General features: G+C 39.5%; 1 protein-coding gene across 3 annotated transcripts in view; it reads right to left on the bottom strand.

The window, feature by feature from the left end:
- Positions 1–1,549: 1,549 nt before the first annotated feature.
- trim36 (tripartite motif containing 36) overlaps positions 1,550–25,043 on the bottom strand; it is a 34,439-nt gene continuing 10,945 nt past the window's right edge. For all 3 annotated transcript variants that reach the window (XM_079365824.1, XM_079365823.1, XM_079365822.1), the window contains exons 3-13: positions 21,489–21,835; positions 20,627–20,773; positions 17,798–17,893; positions 16,826–16,963; positions 16,594–16,709; positions 15,154–15,275; positions 9,813–9,930; positions 9,479–9,684; positions 6,884–7,067; positions 5,983–6,096; positions 1,550–4,926 (exon numbers count right to left, since the gene is read on the bottom strand). In XM_079365824.1, coding sequence (XP_079221950.1) covers positions 4,557–4,926; positions 5,983–6,096; positions 6,884–7,067; positions 9,479–9,684; positions 9,813–9,930; positions 15,154–15,275; positions 16,594–16,709; positions 16,826–16,963; positions 17,798–17,893; positions 20,627–20,773; positions 21,489–21,835 — 1,958 coding nt within the window. In that variant the 3' untranslated portion in view covers positions 1,550–4,556. The remainder of the gene's footprint in view (positions 4,927–5,982; positions 6,097–6,883; positions 7,068–9,478; positions 9,685–9,812; positions 9,931–15,153; positions 15,276–16,593; positions 16,710–16,825; positions 16,964–17,797; positions 17,894–20,626; positions 20,774–21,488; positions 21,836–25,043) is intronic.

The following is a 25,043-nucleotide window of genomic DNA, read 5'->3' on the forward strand; positions in this document are numbered from 1 at the left end:
CGATATCTAAACACACCTACATAACATCTGAATAAGAAGCAAGTATGTTATTTTTATTTTCTCCAGTCCTTGACTAAAACAACGTTATATGCAAGACCGTCCCAAGACTGAGACAACAGTACAGCTGGCGCTTCTCACTCATTGTAGACATTTAAAAAGAATTGATTTCTGCTGTGTTTGTGTAAAATGTTGCACTAGCTCCATTATCAAAAAACCTTTTTTTTTTTTTACTTTCAGCTGTCATACACATTATTTTGGCTTACATATGTTAATTTGAGGAATATATAATTAGTATATAATATATTTATCAGAGACGATCACTCTAAGAAGATATCCTTTATTAATCCACACGCTAGCCTGCTTCCTCCAATTCTTCAGTTATGCTCAAAATTAACTACAATTGTCACGACCGAATCATATGGTAGCGTTCAGCAGTGACATGATCATTTTAAATAGACGAGTTAAATCCCATCATTTTGAGATGAATGTTTGAAATTATGAATCTTAAACAAACTCACTGAGATTATGACTTTCAATCATCTATTTATAGCAAATAAGCAATTGATAAGTAATATTTGTACATAAATGATCATGGATTAACATTTTGTCTTCAAAAATCATTTATTTTATTGACCAAAAAGCACAAGTGTTTGTAATATTCCCAACATCAGCCATGTTCTGAGTTAATAAACAATAAGGTTGAGTGAATATGATAAAACCCTGTAAAGAAGACACTGGTCATCACCGAAACACTGGGTGTTTTTTAAAATGTATAAATATATTGAGTTATCAACTAAAATGTTAGGGTACTGATTGCTGAACTGTATGTTCGATCTCATAAATCGTTAATTCTGAAATCAATCTGATCAGTGTCATGCATTTTAGAAAGAAGATTGCACATTGATTTTGAAGAATAGTATATATTGAAATTTGTTAAATAAATTCAGGTATTGATTTTGTGAAAACTTTCAATAAAAATTGTGAAAATGTTAACACAGGTAAAATAAACATTAACATATTTGTTTCTAATAGTTTAATACTAGATTTTGGTCGTGACAGATTTGGGGAGAAGAAAAACAGTCTGAAAATACAATAATACAATTTGTTTCCATAGTCTGTGTCCACTGTGTGTTAGAGAATGAGCATCCCCTAGACGCCATTTATTCTCTGTTGAGACACAGGAGTAAGTTTAAAGAAAAGGTGGTTTTATTTCATCTGAAAATAGAAAAACCAAATTATAAGAACTAAGCATATAAAAGATGTCCATTTAATATAACTTTAAATCAAGATAATGAAATTAATTACCGTAGGGTACCTGAAATCAGTGCAGAACCTTATGCCTCCATCCTTTGGTATGGGTAGAACTGGGTTACAACACTTGCTCTTTAAAAACTCGAACCCCAGGGTTCTTAATGCCCGAACAGAACGCTTGTTAATTGGCAACAAGTAAAGTTCAGAGGTTGTTGAGTAGAGGTAACAAACAGGTATAGTTAATAGTGCCCATGAAATAGTAGTTTAATTGATACACAATGATGAAAATAACAAAGAGTAGATTTAAAAACACTAGTTTTATTTATTGGAATTCCCACACAGCAAATTGAAAAAAGTAGCATTAACAGGAATAGAAGCAAGGAACAATATTTCCACATCTTTACTGCACACAGACACCCACCACTTACACACCACATCCAAATCGTCTGGAGAAAAAATTGGGACAAATTCACTGCCACTTATTTAAGAGTTCAGAAACAATGAGTGTTACGGGGGGGGGGGATACAAATAAAGTAGTGTTTAGATTTCTCTCAGTATGCAATTTCAACTGGAAAACCCATTTAACTCCACGAAGAAAAGTAAAAACTAACAGCAGTGCAAGTCATCTTTCCAGGCTCATCTATATCTCTACACTGCAGCCTGTCCAAAAATATTGCACTCACACATTTATTACACATACACACACCTGCAGAGCCAAACAGTTGCTGACATGCTACAGACTTTTAAAGTGCTAGCTTGGAATACAATTGAGAGCCAGCCTGCTAAATATTTGGTTCTAAATTCATGGCTGAAGAGCAGGCTACAATGAATTTCTCTTTAAGATCAGATGTGACGTTGAGATAACATGCCATTAATCAGATTTCTGTTACTACATACAACTGTGCTGTGACCCCCGAGTGGAACAATACAGCAGAAAACCTCCTTACAAACACGAAAAAGTAACATTCAGCTGTTTGTTTTGTTTAAAAAAAAAACAACAGGAATACATTCTGTGATGGAATTAAAACTGAACTTACCCTGCCATAAATGCATAGAGGTGTTTTAAAAATATAGAAACAGTCAATTTAAAGTACAGTAGTGTGAGCTTTGAGCATCGAAAGTGAAACTGACCAAAGTGAGACGAAGACATGCAAACTGTCACAGAATCCAATAGTTTGTTTTTTTAACAATGTTACCGTCCATCTAAACCTCAGAGCAGGAATTTATAAATTTATTTTTAAAGCCTAACAAAAACCCAAACTCCATTAGCAAAAACATTGAAAGTGATAAGCAAAAAACACCACCACAAAGAGAAGGAGAAAATGTCATTAGTACCGTTTGATAAAAGGCAGCTGAACAGGGTTACAAAAGTCATTTTTCATTGATAGTGATGCACGAGTCCACGAGCAAACAGCGACTGTTAACATTAATGTTTCAGATGTAATTAATTTCACTGAAAATAATAGAATCTGGCTTATTATGTACATGAGACTTTAAACATTTGGAAAGATCAGCTTAATATCAGACATGAAAGAGAAGGCGGAGATGTTGAACGTAATTATTTTGGACAAAACTGCAACTCAAATAAAAGTCTTTTCTGAGAGGACAGGTACAGTAGTTAAGGTTTTCCAGGCCTGACTGATAGAGGTAGGTAGCATCGGCCCAAATCACAGGGCCAGAAACCTGAGAAAACACACCCACCTATTAACCTGATCCTACAGAAATCCAACCAGACACAAATGTACAAACAAACCCATGTGCAGGCACATTTACAGTATGTCTGTTTAAAAAAAACAAATTTAAAAAAAGTGGTCCCCTATAGCAAACCGTCTGAATAACATGCTCGCTCAAACTTAAATATCCGATCTGCTTTAACTAAATCCAATCAACCTCTACGGAGTCTGTCTGATACGTGATCACCTGTGACATGCTAATATGCTACACTTCATGTGTCTGTACTGCAAGTAAACAGTGGCTGAGATAGAAAATAAAAAGACTGAGCAGTGTGTTTAGTGATAGCACTTTAGAAAGAAACCTGAATTATTGTGTTGTTTGTTTATCACTGTGTTTACAGGCAGCTTGGCCACAGAGATGTGTTTTGCACTTAAAGTCAGCACCAGAACCAGCACGCTTTGGCTACAAGTGACTCTGAAGCTGTCAAAGTGATGTTCACTGCAGGTACAGTGTGTCGGGGTACCCGGCTGGTTAAACGATGTTGAAAGTCACATTCAGTGCTGTGCAAACAGTGAGAGGCTTTAAAGACTCCTGGATTAATGAAAGAAAAAAAAAAAAAAAAAAAAGTTTATGATGATGTGAAAGTGAGACAATGTGCTGATTTTGTCGACAACATTTTTAAAAAAGTGAAGAAGCTTGCGGTGTAGTGAGAAAAATGTGATCGTGAATGTATCATGTGCGAGGCTTCTTTCATAATATTGTGCAAAAACAGCAGAGAGAAAACTGTGAGAAGGAGGAAAATTAGTGCTTCTTTGTGATCAAGTCAAGATTAAATAGGTACCAAGTCATAATGAAGACTTTCTAACAGCTCTAAGATTAACACCAGTGTCTGTGATTACACTCTAACTACAGTAAAAGTCACATACAGTATTTATGCTGATAATTAATTCCATTATGTTTGTGCAATGACACAGACATCAGCCTGCCAGAGCAAACTAAGTGAGCCATTTCTTTAAAAAAAACAAAAGGCACAAAGGCGCTAGCTTCAAAGTAGCTACAAGGCTCTCAGGTCCACCAAGATTACATGTTAACCTGTGATGCTACGTTTAGACACACAGATACCGAAGAGAGCTAAAGACAGAGAAAGATCACTGTGTTATTTACACACACACACCAAATAATCTAAATAAGAAATCTGGTGGCAGGAAGTGTAAGTGAATGCTCCAAGGCCTTTTAACGTTAAAACAATTAAAGTAGCTGCAGGCTAATTTCACAGCTAATTCCTCTACATAAACAGCCAATAATAGCTAGTAATTAAAAGTAGGTCAATACAATAAACAGATACAGAGACTTTGGTAGACAGAAGACTTGTCACATACCATAGACCATAGACCATCTGCTTTGTATGCAGACACCTATATTCAGTGTCCTGCTCTTGTGAGCGCAGATTGTACCTCATTCATGCCAACTCCAGACGCCAATTTCACATTTATAACCAAAGACCCTGATCCCACCTGCCTGACCTTAAAGAAACAGTTTGGATTGTACTCCATCACCATGTCAATAAAACCAGCTATTCCAAGAACATGCCTCGGATTAAATCGATGCAAGTCTTTATACTCTGTCCCCCCTCAGAAGGTCAGCCTCTTAGCCGTGATGAACTCCTCCAGCTGTACTTTGCCGCTGCCCATGAGGGCGAAAGCTGGATACATTGTTCCCGAGCACTCCACCTGCCTCTCATAAAGGCACCTCATGGTGTCGGCGTCGTAGAAATACACGCGGCATGCGTCATAATCGAGGCATACGCCCAAACGCTGTGGCATGGGGAGCACACGGTTGCCCGGGTCGCTGGAGGCCGCGCTGGCTGTGGAGACGGAGGAGGATGAGGAGGCCTTTGGGATGAAGAGTTTGCCCATGCCCACGGTGAGGAGGGTGAAGGGCTGGGAGAGCTCGTAACACGCATCCTCGCTGCCGCTGTCATGCCCGCTGTCATGGTCATACCTGTGGAGTGGGAGAGAAAATAAAAAGAGGGTGAGATGTTTGGAAGATTCTTAATTGCGTCAAGTGTTTTGAGAACAAAGTGAAAAACAGATTTTTATCCTTGTGTGAAACAAAATAAAATTGGAGTCACGATTTCCCCTGAAGTTACGGTCAAAAGTGTGAAGGCTTCAACTAAAGAGGACTTCATTCTCCGTCATTTGCTGAATATGTCCTCTCGAAAACACTGGATTCATAAATGTCCTTTTTGTATTTAACCGTGTATTCTAAATGTTGTACTTACATTTTGACATGTTTCTTTTGTTCACACTTTATCTCTGGTTACATCTTAGTATAGCTGCACTGTTGTTAATTTCCTGCTCTGTGTGTCTTTGATTTGTCCCCTGGGGACAAATAAAGGTTTTTTTTATTAAATCCCTTAAAAATAGAACACGGGGCACATCCAACAGTGACTCCAAATGTCCCGTTTAAATCTGATTAACACACCAGAGAAATCAAAGAAGTCAAAATATTATACAATTTATATTTTGCACTGTGTGATTTTCTTCTGCTATCCTGCGTTGCTGCTGGAACACTGTAAATTTCTGTTTGTGAGAAGAATAAAGGATTATCTTATCCTCTCATGTTTACTGTGGCAAAAAAACCCAATATCACTAATGAGAGGCTTCTCCTCTTTTAAAAAAGGCATAAACAACACAAACACAACCTCTAGCTGAATGCTGTGTTTGTTAATTACCTCACATACATGATTTAAGTATCTTAGAATTAAGATGTGCGTTTAAATAACGTCTTCCTTTACATGCTTCTGCATGAGCTGATCCGGTGACAACGGCAGGCTTTGTCTGAATAAGCTCTTTATGAGTTTAGAGCGGCCCTCTTACATCACAGCATTAAAAACCACTCAAACAAACGTGTTGCTGTTTGACGATTGTTTCTGTCAGCGTGCTGCACTTAAGTATGTAAAAGGTAAAGATAAACAAGGTTTGTTGAATTAAGTGGTTATGGACAGATGTTAGCCGAGCGCCTTGTGTCGATATGCCCCCATGTGGCTGCACTCACCTCGGGCTGCTGGTATCTCTGGGGTTGTGAAACCATTCAATCAGCTTTGAATCAGAGGCCACCCCGACTTTCACCATGTAGGAGTACGGCTCCACCCTGAAGGCCCAATAGTGTCTGAAAAATAAACCAAAGCAAGGACTGCAGATAACGATGCCTCAAAAATACATTTGACATTAGTATTAGTCAGCATCTACAGCTACGTCCCAAAAAACTGCAAGCAATGTCTGTAATTGCACAAATGCCTTGGTAACGTTTAGGTACAGAAATGTTGCCAATGTGTTCGTGTGAGTCAGACTGCCATCCTGTCTTTGTAAGAGAAAAACACAGAACTTTTTCAGGCACCAACAAAAAAAAAATTGAGAGACTTCAGTATCCGCTGATCTTTGATGTTGAATGGATCCATTACTGCTCTCTATAATTCTTCTTCGGCAGCTTTAGGTTAAAAATAGGACTAAAAGATATGTTGTTTGTTTAAAAGCTTGTGCGCTTTCCGAAGGAAGAAGAAATAAAAAAAGATGTATTGTTGGATTTTAAAAAATGTGAAATTGAATAAGTATCAAAGTATTGAACTTTTTGACAAACTTAGTCAGAATACTAATCAGATAGTAGTGACTTTTCAATCTCTGTATGCAGTTATAAAGATGGTGGGAGACTGTAGACATCCCTTCACCTTATTATCTAAAGAAAGTTCCATCTCTGCTCCCTCTCATAAATATTTTTCATCCAGTCTGGATGAGATATTAATAATCTGATGAGTAGGAAACCAGCACCACTGTCTCAGTTTGAGCTTTTTTTCTGTCAGATTTAACCCTTTGATTGCTGCTTTGGGTTGCTCTTTTCTTTAGAGAAGCGACTGGAGCCTTTTCATAGAAAGGTCAAGTGTTCCCTGTTACTTGCTTACCTCCCCTGAGTGATGCCCGTGTCCCCGATGATGTAGTCTAGTCCGATGTAACTGCCCGTCTGCACACGATCTGCAGCGAGGAGGAAGGCCATGCCTGCCACGTTCTCTACAGTGTCCCGTCTCTTGTTCAGGATGAGGCGCTCGGTACTGAAGCCACACTTGTCGCTGAACAGGATGCCAAAAGCTGCATGTGAAGAGGCAGAGGAAAAAAAACAATAAGAAAACACAAATTTATAAAAAAGATGGACAAAACAAAGAAAAGAGCAGGCTCAGCTCAAAGGACAACAGGGCTTGTTATTGTGTACTACACATCAGTAAACAGGTTTGGACTTGTGTAGTGGACAATAGTTGACACAAGGGGGCGCTACAGCCCAATCTTAAAGGGCTACTTAAGGGCCTACTTGCTGTGCTCAATAACCCCAGATGAATAACAGGCCTATGACACTCCTCATTTCTCATGTGCAGCTGTCATTTCTTTTTGCTCATCTGGAAGCAATTAAACACATTCTAAGAATAGTTTATGGGCCAAAGGTCCCGATTAGCATAATCCAGGAGACATATAGGCTGACATGGATTGCATGGGATGGCTGAGTGAACAAGCATAATCGAGATGCACACTGGGGAAGACCGGCTCATTTGCATGTGTCTAGGGAAGCCCTCGCATTAACTAGGACATGATAAGAGTATAAGCGTACTGAAAGGGTGAGCAGACAACAATGCTGCAGCTTTATGAGTTGTTTGACACTTTCGATGCTCTGATACTGACAGGTATCACAGCAGGCTAAACTGGCCTGATTTCTTTTGTGCGTGTTATTTTTTTTTTTTTTTTTTTAAAGATTTATTTTTGGCCTTTTTGCCTTTATTGATAGGAAAGTGGATAGAGTCGGAAATGGGGAGAGAGTGGGGAGAGACATGCGGGAAAGTGGCCACAGGCCGGACGCGAACCCGGGCCGCCCGCGCGAGGACCGAATCCTCGCAACATGGTACGCGCGCTGTCGCTGCCGCTGAGCTATCGGCGCCCCCGTGCGTGTTATTTTTTAACAAACTGAAAACTTTCTCTGACCAAGAAGATGATAACAAAAATGTTGTCTTCGTTTCCTTTTTAGACAATCATGTCGTAAAGAACATTTGACAGTGCACTGCTCCGGTCATTTATTTAATAAATTATGAAAGGAAATCAGGTCAAACATAATTGATGCAGCATGAAATTAGTCCCTGAGCAACTATATTTTAATTTCACATTAAATTCATAACAAGTACAGATATATATTGCACCACTGTAGGTTTTATAAAGCAAGTTAATGGTCCATAACCAGTGCTTGAAAATCACAGGTTCAGAAACGAGGGGCTGAATTTTATTTATTTTTTAAACCCAAGAATGATGAACAGTGACAAGAACAGTGCTTACATGCTGAAACGTCTGATGATGTTAGGTCTTTTATGAGTGGTAGAATGTGTGTGTTGGTTTTAACCTCTGTGTTTCCCCTGCGGCCTAAAATTGATCATCATTATTCACACACAGTGAATCCATCCACTCAGTCTTACACGAATCAGAGCGCACAGGAATGTGGAAGCTCCAATCACAACACAAACGCAGTGAGAAAAACAAACAAAACAAAAAAAATCAAAGCAGAGCATATCTGCTTATGGGACTGGATGTTTTATGTATGCACTTAGGAAACTACTCAACTCTGAAGGAATGAATGAAATGTGTCAAAAAAAAAAAGAAAAAAAAGAGAGACGGCTTCAGACTATGAAGATTATATTCCTTCATTGTAACCTGCTCTATAAAAAAAATAGGAGGCTATGGTGATTGCCAACTAGAGCAGGATATCAAAGAGACACAGTCCCTCACTGGGAGGACACTATTTGGATTCATGTTCAGCAGATGGTTGGGAATGATGATTGTTTTTAATGAATTCCACCTTGGCTCCGTCAGGCGAGTCTAAAAACGCCAGCAACAGATGCACCTGCAGGCTCTCTTTCCAAGCTGTGGCACTGTTCAGCACTCTCATCTCCCACACACTCACTCAAAGGCTATATCGGTTTAAGCCATCTGACACACTTAAGCTACTACCATGATGACCGTGATGAACAAAAACAACCTTGTTCTCAAATACTTTTAAAAACGAGCATGTCAGAGGCAGTTCGACTTTTAAAAAGAAAAACATCCGTTATCTGATAATCTTTCTTTAAAAACAAAATTGAGTCCAGTGCAGGACACTCAGACGTGCTCTGAGAAGTAAAAGGGATAGAAGAGCTTAGCTGTTGCCTCAGCCAAAAAGAGGCCCAATGACAGGAAAGTAGCTTAATCCTGTCCAAAACAGTAAACAAATAAGTAAAGGAGAAAAAACACAGTTTGTGTTTGAATAATGAGCTCTAGAAAAAGAGATTTTTAGTTGGGTGTGGCTTTTATGATCTTAAACAATTGCTTCTTCCTCTGACAACAGTCATCTCCTATTCCAAATTCCTCTTTTTATTTTCGTCCGAGAAGAGATTATGAATTACTCACAGAACGAAAAAGTAGTGCATGACATGCGCTTCATTTTTTATTTTTTTTGTATGGAAAACTTCCGACACCTCTCTGATGCTTACCGGGTGCAGGCGGCGTATGGAAGGAGACCTCGGGGCTGTAGGGGCTGAACATGGAGTTCCTGCAGCTCCGTACTCTGAAGGTGTACAGACTGTTCGGCTCCAGGTCACACACCACAGTGCTGGATCCATACACCTTGTCTGTGGTCCTCCAGGCACCGCTGTCCTCGCCATCCTCCTGTGACGGGGACTGATTCGGACCCCCGAGTCTGGGGAAAAAGAAGAAGATTATAGTCAAGAAATCTGGATTTCCCATCCCACATACTTTCTGCTGGTCTGAATATGTTTTTTTTTTTTTTTTTTTTAAGTCTTAATCTTATTGTAATCGTGGACCTACCTGCGGTATTCCAGTATGTGATGATCGGTAGGGATGTGGTCGTCAGACAGCCTCCAGCAGATTGAAGCTTCATTGTAGACTTTGCTGTTGGACAGGTCAATCAGAGGAGGGTCTGGAACTGCAGAGAGTAGGAAGACAATGATGAAGAAAATAACTAGTTAATATGTAAACCAGTCTATGCAAGATAATTATCCAATATATAACATATATATCATTTAAGCACATATTAAACCTTTGTGCTTATCGTGTTATGGCAATAAGACCATTGGCTAAAACACACTTAGCAAAAACTGTGTAATTTTGAGAATAATGGACGCTCTTTGACTCCAGGCAAATGAAGCTCATCAGACAAATTGGTGACAATATAATGATGTAAAAACATTTTTCACAATCGTTGTGATTCTACAAAAAGAACGTACGGACATACACACCGTGAGCTACAGCCAATATGCTTCCTTAATTCACATTGTTATTGCAATAGTGAAGACTGTTATCGCTCACCACATAATAGTCTCACATCCCACAGGCCATGTTTTAAACCTATTGCACTTTTCAGTGGTGAAAACCTCTTTATCGGGTAATTAGCAAGATGTAACAGATCCTACCCATAAGTAGGAGAAACTACGTCCAACACAAGGAAATCTGTTGCTACTTAATCATGTTTAGTAAGGTCATGCAGCTCAACAACTCTGGTTTAAGCGAACGCAGCAGGGTTAGTGTGGCAAAGATTAGATTTGTCAGGATCAGGACTGTCCCCTCAGGACAATGGACAAGACTGTCTTGCATAATGGAGCCTGTTAAGAGGTTTTCACATGGACTCACTGCCAGGAAAAGCACTCTGTAAACTCCCCCACCTCCATCAACACCACCTCTTTTCATCTCTTCCATTTACCCCATCTCCGTACCATGACCTCTTCTGACCCTTTCACACCACTTTCCATCCTCTACTCAATACGTCGTTATTGTTTTTATTGTCTGGTTGTCTCCTCCTGGAGGTTGAAATGTCCCGTTACATTTACATTTATCAGCCCTTAGATGGCACCACTTCCAGCCTGTTCTATGATTTATGAACAACAGTCTGTGTCAATCCATGTCCTCTCTTTCTCTCAGCATAAAGACAGTTTTTCTTCAGAAATGGAGTCATTCGACTGTTGCCTTGTAGGTAAGTGTCTTTTCTCTCTCTCTCTTTACATTGATCCCCTCTTCCTGTGACATTTCTCCTCGTCTCCTTAATCTAATTTTCTCATCCTCTAACCTTCCTTTTTTCCTCCCCCCAACTTTTACCAATCCCAGTTCCTATAACTGGGTTTGCCTTTCCCCTAAAGACAGATTTCCCTTTGGCTGACCGGTGTCGCCACCGCTTTCCGAGCCTCCAAAGTCACTTGGCTAATCCTCAGTCTCCAAAGCTTTTTTTTTTTTTGCCAAGCACATGAGCTTCTTTGCTTACATACTTTATGACCAAATACATAATGAGTATATTTTTTATTTGATTAACTCATACAGAAAAACAAACTGTCTTTCTGCCATTTCTCTTCTTGAATTTTACTTCATGTCTATTCACCAGATTGAAAAAAGTCAAACCCAGACCATTGTTTCCTCTTTTCTAACTTTAACAACCCTATCTCTTCCTCATGTTTGATTGCACCCCGGTGTAAATCAGATGAAGGCATTGTTTGTGAGAAACTATCAAGCCGCTACACTAACCAATGGGATTTTGTTTTCACCTGCTTCCAACAGATGGACCAACAGGCAAAAACCAAACCAGGCATGGAGCCATCCATCCCAGCAGGCAGCAGTCACCGGAGTTCAGCGACTCAAAAAAAGCACTATTCATCACGTACAGTAAAGGCTGCAGCCAGACAGACGGTAGCGGTGCCAAGCTGCTCGACAGGGAACTGCTTTGTCTTGTGTCTATTTCAATTTCACTGCTCCCTCAAATAGTCCTCGAACAAAAAAAATGTGAGAAGACCAGTCGACTTCAAATCTGCCCAAAAGCTACTTAGCCTGTGCTGTAATATCTTTAAGATGGCGTTAAGAGAATCGTGTTCTTAGACATTTTTAGGACACTTAATTTTATAGATGACCACAAATAGGCATTTACAAAGAAATGCAAAGAGCAGTCTAAGAAACTTTAAGGAAAATCTTAAAAAAGGAAATATTTAAATGTGGAACAACTGATCTTCTCTGAGACTTCAGATATATTTTAGTAAAGAGTAAATGGACTTGTGTTTTTTCTCGCTCTCTGCAGCTTCAGGTTAAAAATTAGACAGAAGATCTGCAGTTCCTTTAAAGCTTCGGTACTCCTAATACAATCGTTTAAAAACGCGTCTCAAAAGCATTTACAATTTGGACAATCTTACATTAAAGAGCACTTTATGGCTTTATCAAGCAGAGGGAAATAAATCATGAGAAGAACATGAACTGTAGGACTTAGCTAAATGTGACAGACATCACATAAGATGACCACATTATAGTCAACGCATTCTTAAAAATATTAAATACAGCCTGCAGGTCCTAAATGTGTCCTGTATAATGAATGTATACCACAAGAGCTTAGGGCGACATGCTGAGACACTACAGCCACACAGTACACGACAGACTCAACTCTGCATCGCCTGCCAAAATTCACATTCAATTACTGCAGTGTAGAAATGCCTTCTGTGAACTCAGACTGAGATCGGAGAGGCCCATATCGTCTCATGAAAGGGTTACAGAACAGTTTGAACATTCATCATTTCACTTCTTGTACTGAGTGTTTATCTAGAAAAAAAACTGCAGATTAAACTCTTCAACATAAAATACATTCAGGACACACAAAACAGGATTTACTTCATGATTACAACTAAAAAAAAAATTACTGTTTGGTTTGCAAGTAATCTCATTGTTTCAAAGAGAATTGCATGGCTGTCCTTGCACAGTTTGTTCCACTTAGAAGATTTAATAAGTTTAATTTCCCCTCTTGTAATTATCATTCTATCTTTCTAGTGCTTTACAAATAAATGATATACAGACTTCTCAAGATGTGCAAACATACAGATTTCCTTCTGTAAAACATGACTTTGTAAACAAATTTCTCAAATATGTGCTGGCTTTAAACATCGAGTGCCCTTGAACAAACTTGTTTTTGAAATATATCAGATCAACTCTAATTATCTTTATGGTTATCCGACTGATTCTGCAGTTAATGAGTCATAGGGTGAGGAGAGCATAAATTTGGATGCAGTCAGCTGTAGCCTGAGATAAATCTCACATCAATGATTTTAAACAAACTAACAAGGCTGCTCTCCAGTCTTACAACAAAAGCCTGAAGCCAGAGCCTCCTGTTGAACACAGCTTTGTTTGTCATCAACAGTCACTCAGACAACTGTCAGTCGTTTAGCAGCACCAGCTTGACAGACAGGTTTAAGGACAGTGCATTCAAAACCTCACACTCTACTAATACTAAATAGCTAATTATATACACAGATTTGTTTTTCCCCTCAGATGCCCCAAACCTCAGGCATCATCAGCTGTAACTGCAACTGAAAGAACATTTACGATTAACGGTCACTATCTGCGACAAAGACTCGCTGACACACATAATGTTGACAGGTTAGACTCCAGCCTCACTCAGGGCTCTTAAACAAGCCTCAGCCAGCCGCAGCCAAATGTGACGAACCATCACTCTGACGTATTCAGTCTGTCTTGTTTCCAGTCCTATCATCACACAGTCACAGCAGGAATAAGAGCATGGTGCGACCAAAATAATCACCACACTCTGCTTCAGTTGCTGCATTAAGGTTCATTTACTGTGCACATAATGGCAGCGCCCATGCACACATTTCCAGCTACATATTATTTCAGCCATTTGGCACAGCAGTTTAATCGAATGATGAAACAACGGCACCCAGCTGCTCATGAAGGGTGCCACTTAGTCTCATTCAGCTTCTGGTCTTGAGTTTTTTTATTAAACTGCTGTGCTAAAACATCTTTGCTTCGGCTTAGTAATCTGAACAGTTTTGATCTTCGCTCTGGGAAACATTTATCATTTGCTTTAATAATAAATCTGATTTTGTGAGTAATAACCCTTGAGAAAAATAAATTCCCTCACAGGCCTTTGAAATTCAGCTGATCAGAAGAGAGAGAGAGAGAGAAAAAAAAAAAAAAGAAGCTTAGCAAAGCAGCAAATACCCCTTTGGGCATTTCCAGGATTGTTTATCCAGCTTGGTGTCCGACAGATGACCTCTGACCTCTTAGCACAGCAAAGTTCACACGCCTGTGCATGTGATGGACAGGTGAACAAACTGCGTGTTGTAAACCATAATAAGACTGTTTCAATAAGCTTATTCGTGTTGGGTGTAATTTGTATTCAGTCATTAAGCATGTTTTTCTGTTATCTAGAGCAATGATTCCCAAACTTCTTGGAGTTGGCAGAGTTAAAAAATATATATAAATATATCTTTTATTTAATTATTATTTGGAATGAACTCGCTATGCCACCTGTTACAAAGGACTGACATAATCAGGTACACATGCATTTCATAAGCAGCTAGTTAGTTACCCAAAAATATGACGTAAACTGCCAAAAGAAATGATTAACGGTTCAACCGATAAGCTAAAGTAGACGAATGACTTAACTGAAGCGATTAGAGAGAGAGAGTTATAAGCTGAGATATTGACTAAACTGCTGAACTTAAATATTAGCTGCAATGAAATGGATAAAAATGTTTGGCAAACATGATACAGCAGTAAAATCAGCTGAATTCATTTGCTTAAATATCAACTAAAAATGATGATATGGTTCAACAAATTATTTCAATAGCTTAAAGAAATGGAAGAAATAGTTGGTTAACTATTTTAATATTTTAGCTAAACTTTAAACAAAGATGTGACAAACATGTTAAATAGTAAACCAAAAGACATGAAACAAATGATTAGCCTAAAGTTTTGCTAGCTAAAAAGCTTAAACAGCTAACAAAGCAGACCTTGTTTAACTAAAAGGCTTAAACAAATAATCTGGAATCGCTTTGATAGCTGACCAAACAACCCTAAATAAATTATGTAGCAACATATAGAACACAATATTTTTTTGTTTTTACAGCCGCTTGTTTGTTTGAGCATAAACCTTAAAACTTAGAAATAAGAATCAAACCGAGCCATGATTAGCGTTATTGAAAACACTTTTCCAAAAACAACTTCACACCTTGTGAAAATGTTTAATGACTCGTGATTCTCATTTGTAGACTAAGAAAAAAAACGTCTTTAGTCTATGTGACAGTGCTGTTGAGGGGGGGAGGGGGGGGGGGGGAGAAAACTTCTGCATTGATCTAAATTCATTATATAAAACAGGAACAGGTTGTACCTCCACCAAAGCACATCTCTTTGAGCAGACTTTCTTCTCGGGATGTGTCGAGCACAAACTCGTCAAAGCATGGATCAGCTGAAGGGTGAAAAGTCCTCAGAGACTCTGTGGCCCTCTGGATCCTGAAAACATACCACGCAGACAGAAATGATTAGTTATTGAAGATTGCATCATGTTATAAGTTCACCAAACAAATGTACTGTTGGTGGCCTTTATCCCTTTATTATACCAGGTATGTTTAACTGCATTAACATTTTGACCCTGGAACCTGATAAAATTAACATTCACTATTGAAAGAGAGGATAAAAAAATAAAAAATAAAAATCACGTTTGGGTCGACAGACTGTACAGGGCCAAAGTATCATGCTTCTGAGAGTGAAAGGTTTAGTGATAATCCAAAGCTTGTAATGAAGATCAATTAGAAAGCTTAGAGCAGAAGACACTTTAAGATGCTCCACAGAGTTTACTGAACACTTCCTTTAAAATCGCTTTTGAGATTAGTCATCTCTGCACGTGGCTTTAAATGGGTTCCTGACACACTCCAGTCACCCAAACAGATAATCAGATTGGTGCTCTTAACACAAAAATAAAACAGAACAGATCCTGCTTATAGAATCCACTGGGAAACATGACGATATCACAGACTTTTCCCTTAGTGTAGGCAACACAGCAGAAAAGTCTGCTGTGTCACAGTATTAATCTGTGTTGTTAAACAATCAGCTTCTGTTTTTTTTTTTAATATGAATAAAGTAGATCTGGGACCATTAACAAGCTGCTTGTTTATTCATTTAGAAGTTTACTGCAGTTCACAGTCAAGATTTAGTGCTGAAATGTGTGAATAATGATTCCTTTCAGTCCTTCAGATTAAACTCATGATGGAGGGGAACTTCAACATCAGACAGAAGCTCAAGTGTGCCGTTTGGCATTTCTTATAAATGACTGCATTTCAAATTGTCACTTAGAAGTACTGTAATGACTGACCAACTGAATTGATGTTTGACGCTTTGGTAGGTTCCTGGTTTAAGTCAGTTTGGAGAGCAGACCCCTCATGTACCCAGGCTACAGTCCTCATCACACCGAGTCTGACAGCTGATCCTGACATACCTTAATGCATGGCATCTCCCAACCTCACTCCCTATGTTTCTAGTTTCTTCATATCTGTTCTATCCAATAAAAGGTGAATAGGCCTTTAAAACTATCTCATGCTTTGCTTGATTTGGAAAATAAAAGTATTTTGGCTCCTCCAAATGCAGAATTGGAAGAGGAGACACATTCTCCATCATCATATACGATCAGTGAAGTAAGATGAAAAATAAAACAGCTGTAACAGGCTTGCACTGTTGTAACCATACTGCAAAAATCTGTGAACGTTTTCTGTAAAACCTCCTCTGAATAACTCCATCAGCACAAGTGTTGTGGTTTATGCAACACCAGTTTTACCTGGTGTGTAGCTGCTTTGCGGTTTGCACAAAGCAGGACTGATCCGTCTCTTTCAGAACCTCCTGAGCGTAGCCCACTAGACCACTGTTCTCCAGCATGCCCTGGTACTCCTCCACCTGTGACATCATTTCATAAAAAAAGGCATGAGCTACTTCTTCTACAGGTAAGAATGTGATGAGTTTATGACGCATGCACGTCTGTAATGGACACTGAAGATGAACGGGACTCAAACCTGAGTCTTGAGTTGTTCAAGGCGTCTGTTTTTGGACTGTTCGATGGAACGCAACATCTCCGACTTCCTCTCCTGCAGGGTCTCAAACAGTCGCTCAAAGTGTTCATTGGCTTGTCGCTCTGCTAGTTGGCCATTTTCCTTCACATTGGGAAAAAAAGAAAGATTATAAAGTCATGATTTCAGAAAATCAGCTTCAGCGCATCATTAGGTCATCATCTGTGGTGGAAAAACTTGGGTTGAACAAAAGTGAGAAAGTCAGTGAAGGAGGAGCTTAACAGTTTCCATCACAAAAGAAAGCATTTGAAACAAGGAAGAAACACACACTCCTTTAATAAGAGGACCAAAAGTGTGGACTGAATAACATGAAAGTAAAAGAGGAACAAAGAGGCTGAAACTCAGACGTATGCATGAGGGAAACCTCAATGCAAATCCAGTGTTTCCTTGTTTGTGTGGTTTGCATACTGTTTGCTCACAGAACTTCCGTATTCGCACACAGACAACGTGTAATTGTTTCTCTACTTCACAGACTGGTTCTGTGCTCACTGAATACGTATTTGTCTTCTAAAGGAAAAATGTTAGTGGAGGTATTCTGCCCTCTCAATTTCACATATCACTTTCAATGCGAGCCCTATCAGAGGTTTGGTTTACCATGTTGGCATAAAGCTCAACTCAGATTCATTCTGTGTCATTCCTTATCAAGAGAGATCAATTATAGGACTAAGTATTTTATACAAATGATAACATTCGTATTTAGAGAAGAGCAGGAGGTTAAAGACGGAGCATTACGTTTAAAATAAAGAAATTTAATACACAATAAACATTTCCCGGCTTACAAAACGCAATGGTAAACCAACATTAAAATATGAAACATTTAAGGGTTATAATTAAAAGGGAAAGTGTGCAGAGCATGCTGTAAACATTAGGAGTAGAGTGGGAAAGAAGTGGCTGCAGGATGAGTCAGCTCTCTCTCACCTCGGTCTGATTGATGAGCAGATCAAGCTCAGTAATCTGAGTCCTGACCTGGTCTTCTTTGCTGATCAGGTAATGGATACTCTTGGCGAGCTTCTCCTGATGAGAGAAAAGAGCAGCAGCCATTACAGACACTTTCATACATTTTTGAAACACTGGATCAGGTCCATACACTGACGCATAACTGGAATGACAAATAAAACGACTGTACACCAAGTACTGCTTAAAACCAAGTAAACCTGAAACATGAACTTGGTGTTTTGCATGCATGGATTTATTATAAAGACCTGGACACAACGCTTGCACCATATGACAAGATAAATTGATGAGAATGTGCAAAAAGTTGCAGTAAGGTAGTCTGCAGAGTCAGCATTTTCCGATATGTCAACGGTCCTCGATGGGCTTCTAAACAGCCCTTCAGAAACTCGTGTGTTTCCACATCTATGCTTCATGCATGTATCTCACTGCAGATGTTTTCATCAAGACCTGATACTGTTCTGCCACTCATCTTTTGTTATGCTGGTCATAAGGAAAAATGTTTCTTCAGTGGCCTCAGTGGAGTTCATCACTGATCCCACTCAAGTCCCCGCTGGGCAAAACTGTAAAATCTGTATTTGAAGCCGTTTTAAAAAGGCTAACATTACACAACTTTTTTTAAGATACTTAAATTTTGGGCAATTTCATCACAAAGTCAAGTCTTTGCTCAGAACTTCTTTGGAATAAACAGCAGGAAGTTGTTCTTACTGGATCACTCATCTTTCCACCTGGCTCTTCCCTGGAAGAGCCATCATTCAACTCTGACATTGCTTCCCACTGACGTCTGACAGTGCAGAGCCGTGACTCTGGCAGCCATGAGTAACACAAATGAGCAGGGGAGATTTATGAACTTACACTCATAAAATATGTGAATAATACAGCTGTGACTGCAATAACAAATCAAATCAAAATCTGAACAGCATTTTTTTCTGTGCTGTATTTTGCTGTGCTCTACCTCCTGGTGGGCGCATGTTTTGTCATGTGAAACCAGCTTAACACTAGAAAAGAAAAAAAAGATTAAAACATGCCCTATTTCACGGAATATAGTGGGATTTGGTGCTCACATTCGGATTTCAGCTGGTACATAGTTCACAAAAACGGGAGCATTTCTGTGCTCTGACAGGAGGAGGCCCCTTCCCTCACTTAAAACAGCTGCCAATGCAGGGATGGTAGCAGTAGTAGTATTACTTAACCGGACATTTTGTGTGCCTCCATGTTTCCGAAGATGGCTCAACAAAATTCCTTCTGTTACTAAGACGAAACAGATTCACTTAAATCAGATGGAAAACAGAGATTTCCTAAAGTTGAAGAAGCTGTTCATGACTTTGCTTGAAAAGATTTCACTGTATAAAATCTGCTGCTTTGTTGCGTCTACATGCTGTGCAAGATATACTGACTGATATTCTGGAAGATCTCAATCTAAGTGTATGACCCGAAATGCAGTGCCAAGGTTTTTTTTTTCCACTGGGAGCAGCATGTCAAAACAACATTCACTACAGTACAGTGATATGATCGAGCATTTATGTCCAAAGCAACTGAAACCTAACGCACCTCCTCACAAAGGGTTCAGGGACTGTTCAGGACACCAGATACATCTTCAACAATGTGAAGATACAATACACAAAATCACGTGGAACAAATTGTCTCATTAAATATTAAAAGAGCAACGAAGACTTTTTGTCATCACAAGCGAGCAGATTGAATTTCTCAGATTCGACCATGACTTGCTAAAAGCTGCAAGCATCAAATCCACTTAACTGTGGTTCCCATGTCAACAAGATCATCGCACTTTTCTATGAGTTTCATTTCATCTGCACTGTGAAAGACTGGGCTTGCTTTTGTGTTCCTTTGCAAAGCAAACAAACACTCCTTAAAGCGATCTAAAGATATTTCTCCACAGCAGAGAAATCAAACTGAAAGAAATGCATCTACTGAGCGACAAAATCTGATGACTACAAGCGGGACTAATTAGCCTTAAGCCTGCGAGCCCGGGAGGGTTTCAGTTTCCAAACGAAGGGGATGGATATCTACAGTCTAATGCAGGCCAGCACAGGTAAAGGCATTAATATTACAGCAGGAGATGAGAGATTCAGTGACCAATCAATGGGAGGTACTGCACAGCAACAAAAAACTAAGACCCAACTCCCTGCCCACGGAAGAGATTATAAAAGGACTGAACCGTGTTTAATCAAACTAGCCTTTAAAGGGTTTATTATCAGGCGAAACAGAGACTCAATACAGAGACTCACGATATAAAACATACAAACAATCTCTGTGACATCACCCACTGGTTTCTGAAGAGGCATTTTGAAGTCAAAAGAGGGTGGCGCCAACATGGAAATGCTGATAAAGAGACAACTCACCTTGCTGTCAGTCAAAGCAACCACACCCACGAAATGTATGCGTGTTTTTAAAACGAGGATGCAGATTGGTCTAAGGGCCTTGAACACATAGCTCATTTTCTGTGTTGTAAGGTGTGAGACTGTATCTGCACTGCATCGAGCTAAGCGCAGACCAAGGTTACGCTTACCATTCTTGCAATTATTCTAAATTTAATAAAAAACATCTGGAGTGATGAAGGTATTTTACACTTAAACTTTCCATTAACATTGTTTCAATACTAATCTTTTTTTACAGTCAGTCTTTTTCCAATCCCCATTCAACAGTAACATGTTCAAGCTCACGCTAATCTTTGTCATCATCAGTCAGTGTTGTTTTGCTCTTTATATAGCCACCAACATTCACATACAAGCAGCCAAGCTAGCTTCCATGTTTTCTAATGTGTGAATGTGGTACCTTCAGGATCTTGTAGGCACTGCTCATTGATGTGACTTTGTGGTTGGCGTGGGATCCTCCCAGCTTGCACAAGTGACACACTGGTCGTTTGCAGACCTCACAGTACATGTTCACCTTCTCCATCTCGTGCTCTGGGCACATGAGTACCTGAAATATTTGACACAACAGTGAATTAATCCAGAGACAAAATGAACACATCTTAATGTTTTATAATGCAGCCGTGACTTCTGTGATCAAAAGCGGATTTTCAAGTAGAACAGGAAGGTGACCCAAACTTAAAAAAAAAAAAAAAAAAAAAAAAAAGCATCTAGACAGCTCTGTGAGCCATTTCCTGGTTAGTCTAAAAATAGAATTTAATGTCAGCACTGTTTCTAAGTACCAGGATCCTCATTCCAATTTTTCAAACAGCATTTGTCCATTTAATAGACAAAAGTAATTTTCACTTAAAAATATGAAACAATACTTTGACTTAGACATTCACAGTAAAAGATTAGGAGAAAGGTGCATATAAGACGTTTAAACTTTCATTATATTATTACTAGATTGTTTAAAAGTGTGCATATTTGTGTAAGTATTTCTATTATTGAATAATGCTAGAGCAGCAATGTTTCATCAGAACCACGACTGACTTACATTTCTATAATCCACAAACATCTGATGTCTTCAACATTTCATTAAATCCTTTAAGGACTAGAGCAATTCAAAGTCTATCTAAGCTCATGTTTATTTTCGACTCATGTGACAACTTATCTCTCGGGGTTCATAGTCCAACTCAATGTAAAATGTTGTTTGTTTTTTTCCCCTAAAGACATCCAAACAAAAGGGGACAGAGTTAAACCTTTCTTCAGGTAATGATACTTGCCTTGGGCCTAAAATTGGTGGTGGGACCGACATACTCATGCTGAGCTTTTGGTGTTCCCCATGGGTGATGCAGCTTGAAGCACTCGTTACAGTAGCTGGCCTTACAGTCCATGCAGCTCTTGGTGGCCTCCTGCTGCTGCGGGGGCTTGCAGATGTTACACATGATGGCGATGGCTGCTCGGGCCGCCTGGCGGTAGCGCTCGACGATGCTCTCCAGAGTGAAGTTACGAAACAGCATGCTGATGCCGCGTTCACCGAGGTCGATGTCGTGCTGACAGCCCGGGCATGGGATGGCGGTGACTCTGGGAGTCACGGAGCCTCTGCGCCACCCCGGGGACGAAATGGAGCCTGGAAGAGAGCGGCGGAGGGCAAGTGAGAAAAGATCGGGGTAATGGAGACTCCAACCTTTAGGTCACCCAGTTTCAAGTCTTGTCTGAGGCCCTATTTTGACATGTGAACAACAATGTCCTTTGACTGCAAAACTACAGTGAAGGGATAGTTTCCAATAGTCCAAAAGGGGCTTTGAAAATGTGAACCCCCATTTGTGTTGAACAGATTCTGGGCCGAGTTTCACAAAAGCAGCATTACATCATCAGCGTGACTTGCCAAGTATGATCTTAAGGCAAAAAATGCCTTTGATAACACACATGGAAATATCAAGCTGTAACAAATAGGGCCTCAGTATGTCTCCCTTTGTGCTTTATTTCCACAATGACCAATACTCCATGAAGACATGGATGTATGGAGCACAACAGTAGAACAGGCGGTTCATTGAGCAGTTGTCATAAAAGGGAAATAAGTCCAAGGAGAGAGACTTTACAAGCCTACTGGGGTCGATTCAGGAGTGATGAGATGCAGGATAGTCAGGGGAGGAAGGAATCCTTGGAGCTTATAGAGAACAAATACAATGTATGCATTAGAAATTAATTTAATACTGCCAGTCAGTCATTTACAAATAGGGGGAATGACTATTAGAGTGATCACACTGATCTGGACAAAAGAAAATAAATTCTATTTTTCCTGACATTAAGAAAATAAAAATATGACTTACCAGAGTATTCGGAAAAACATGCAATGCAAAACTCAAAACAGCCTGCAATTAAACCTAATATTAAATGTCCAGTTCAATGCATCAATACTCATTTTCAACATACTCCTCTTAAAGCAGCACTGCCTTTAAGAGTTTCTCACATTATTGTGCTTGTTACTGATGCAGCAGCATCAGAACAAAGCAGCAACACAGTAACAGGAGGTGCTCACACAAGGTCACATCACAGACACAAGCCAAACACTGATGCTACACACACTTAAATAAAGCCAGCAAACTGAGGTCAATACAAGGCAAAGTAAATGACCCAAAAAAAAAAATATTGCTTCACGTTTTTGGGGGACAGGGGAACCGAGGAGTGCTGGATTTATCTCATTTTGAAAGCCAGAATTTCCACTTCGTTTCCGAGGACCTGGAAATTAAATCAAACACTCCTCAAGTAAGCGAAAACACAGGAAAGCTATTCAAAAACACTTTCACAAAAGAAGGTTCAGCTGAGGGAAAAGCAGCAGTGGAAGAGCAAACAAAAACAAATGGTGTTATGTGTAGCTAGTCGTGTGCAAACTTGTGAGAGATGAGAGCATAAGTGAGGACTGTGACAGTGCAGGGACAGTTTAACACCTAAAGGCTAAATCTGTCTATCAAGAACACAAACTGTACTGAGATCAGTTTGCCACACTTTGATTTCCCTACCTGACTGGGTTCATGTGACAAAACAGACTTCATAACATTGATGTGGCGTGACAATATGACCAACTTAATCTGATGATGGAGATGAAGGTGACTTGTTCTCGTTATTACGATGTACGTCTTTGGATGAAAGGACAAATCTGTCAGAAAATCTTTTTATTTGAACTAATGACTGATGCAGAAGTCTAACCCTGAAAACACTGAGTATATGAATGCGTCATGTCGTGACACTGTGCAAAAACGTGGGGTCTGCTGGTCAAGACAGAATGGGTTTGCCAACGAGATGCAGACAGGAGAAGCCTGCAGTAAAGGGTGTGTTGATTTGTGGATCTGCAGAGGGAGGCTGCAGTGAGGAGAAACTGACGAGTCATTATAGAGTAAAAGGGGCTTGGCTTTACTTCCTCCCTGCACACAGAGTTTGATGCTGCAGTTATATTATTTATATATTTCAAAAACATGCAGTTATACCAATCAGATCAGCGAGTTTCTAGATGGATTTAAATGCTTTTCTTTCAAAATATGATTCTATTGTACCTGATGAGACCATTTTTTATCTAGCTTGCTGCTATTTTTTGAATCTACTCTTACAGAGGCTTTGTGAAGACCAGATTTTTCTTAGGCGAAGAATATACTTTCTCAGGAACAGTAACTGAGCATGTTGAATGACTGCATTGATTTGCCAACATAAGCAGAATTCAGTTTTGTTTAACTTGGCCGGCAATCTGACACTTCTCAATTGATCATGCCAAAAATGATTAAAGCTAGACTGAAACAGGCCTGTGCTCTTATAAACAGTAACTATTGTAGAGTGAAGCCTAATCAGCACAGCCTGCAGGCACACTCAGTTATCAGTCATTTAAAGCCTGTTAAGAATCTCAGCAAGTCCAAACATAGTTTATGTTATTCCTCGGTCAATGTGCAGTATGAGCGTTTTCCTCCTGTAAGAACAGTGATGTACAGTTCTACAGCTCATTTAAGCAGCTTTACCTGACACCACGTTTCATGAAATGAATGTAAAGCTTTGCTAGTGTACACATAGATTCTTGTCCAACCTAAACTCCTAGAAAGAAAATCAATACTTCTTTCGCTGGCTCAGTTCAAGCACTAAAACACGTCTGTCAAAGACTCCGCCTCCCTATGATTCTCATTTGACTCCATGGCACTCCTCTTTTAATCAGCCTCCTTGTATGCTGACTCAACATTGCTTAAAGGTTTTCCCTTTTGGCCTTTGCTCCCTCTAATTCTCCTATCCTACTTGCAAAATTAAATACCGTGGGTAAAGACTGGCATGGGCTTCAGCATTTTGCATCATCTTTAAAATTCCTTGTCTAGATAAAGACATCAAATTATTTTTAGGCTCTGGGGCAAATGCTTAAACTCCTTTATGTTGTTTTGTTTCTAAGTAACTAATAATGTTTATCTTTTTTGTACCCAACCTGTGTTGTGTGTCAGTGTGGTTATGTTGACAGGGCTAAAGTACATCAGGTACAGAAAGGTAGAAACCAAACTAGGGTTTTTACGGGGTTCTAGTAACACTGTACTCACTACTACAGCTACTCAATACACGGAGCCCGCGTCTACCTCGACTTCCACACGACCTTCGCATAGTGGCTGCAAGCATGGAACAGAGAAGTGAAGTGAGACCAACAGGAAAATAAAACGTGAAGTGAGGTTATCATTTTAAAAAAAAGGCATCATGACGTTTTGAGAAAAGAAGCAAACATACAAAAAGGGAAGGTGAAACTTGGATTTGAAAGAAAATCTGGTTATGCAATTCAGTGTGAAATACGGCATGTTCAAAATATACAAAAGACGTCA

The sequence above is a fragment of the Symphodus melops genome (genome assembly GCF_947650265.1).
Source record: "Symphodus melops genome assembly, chromosome: 1".
NCBI lineage: Eukaryota > Metazoa > Chordata > Actinopteri > Labriformes > Labridae > Symphodus > Symphodus melops.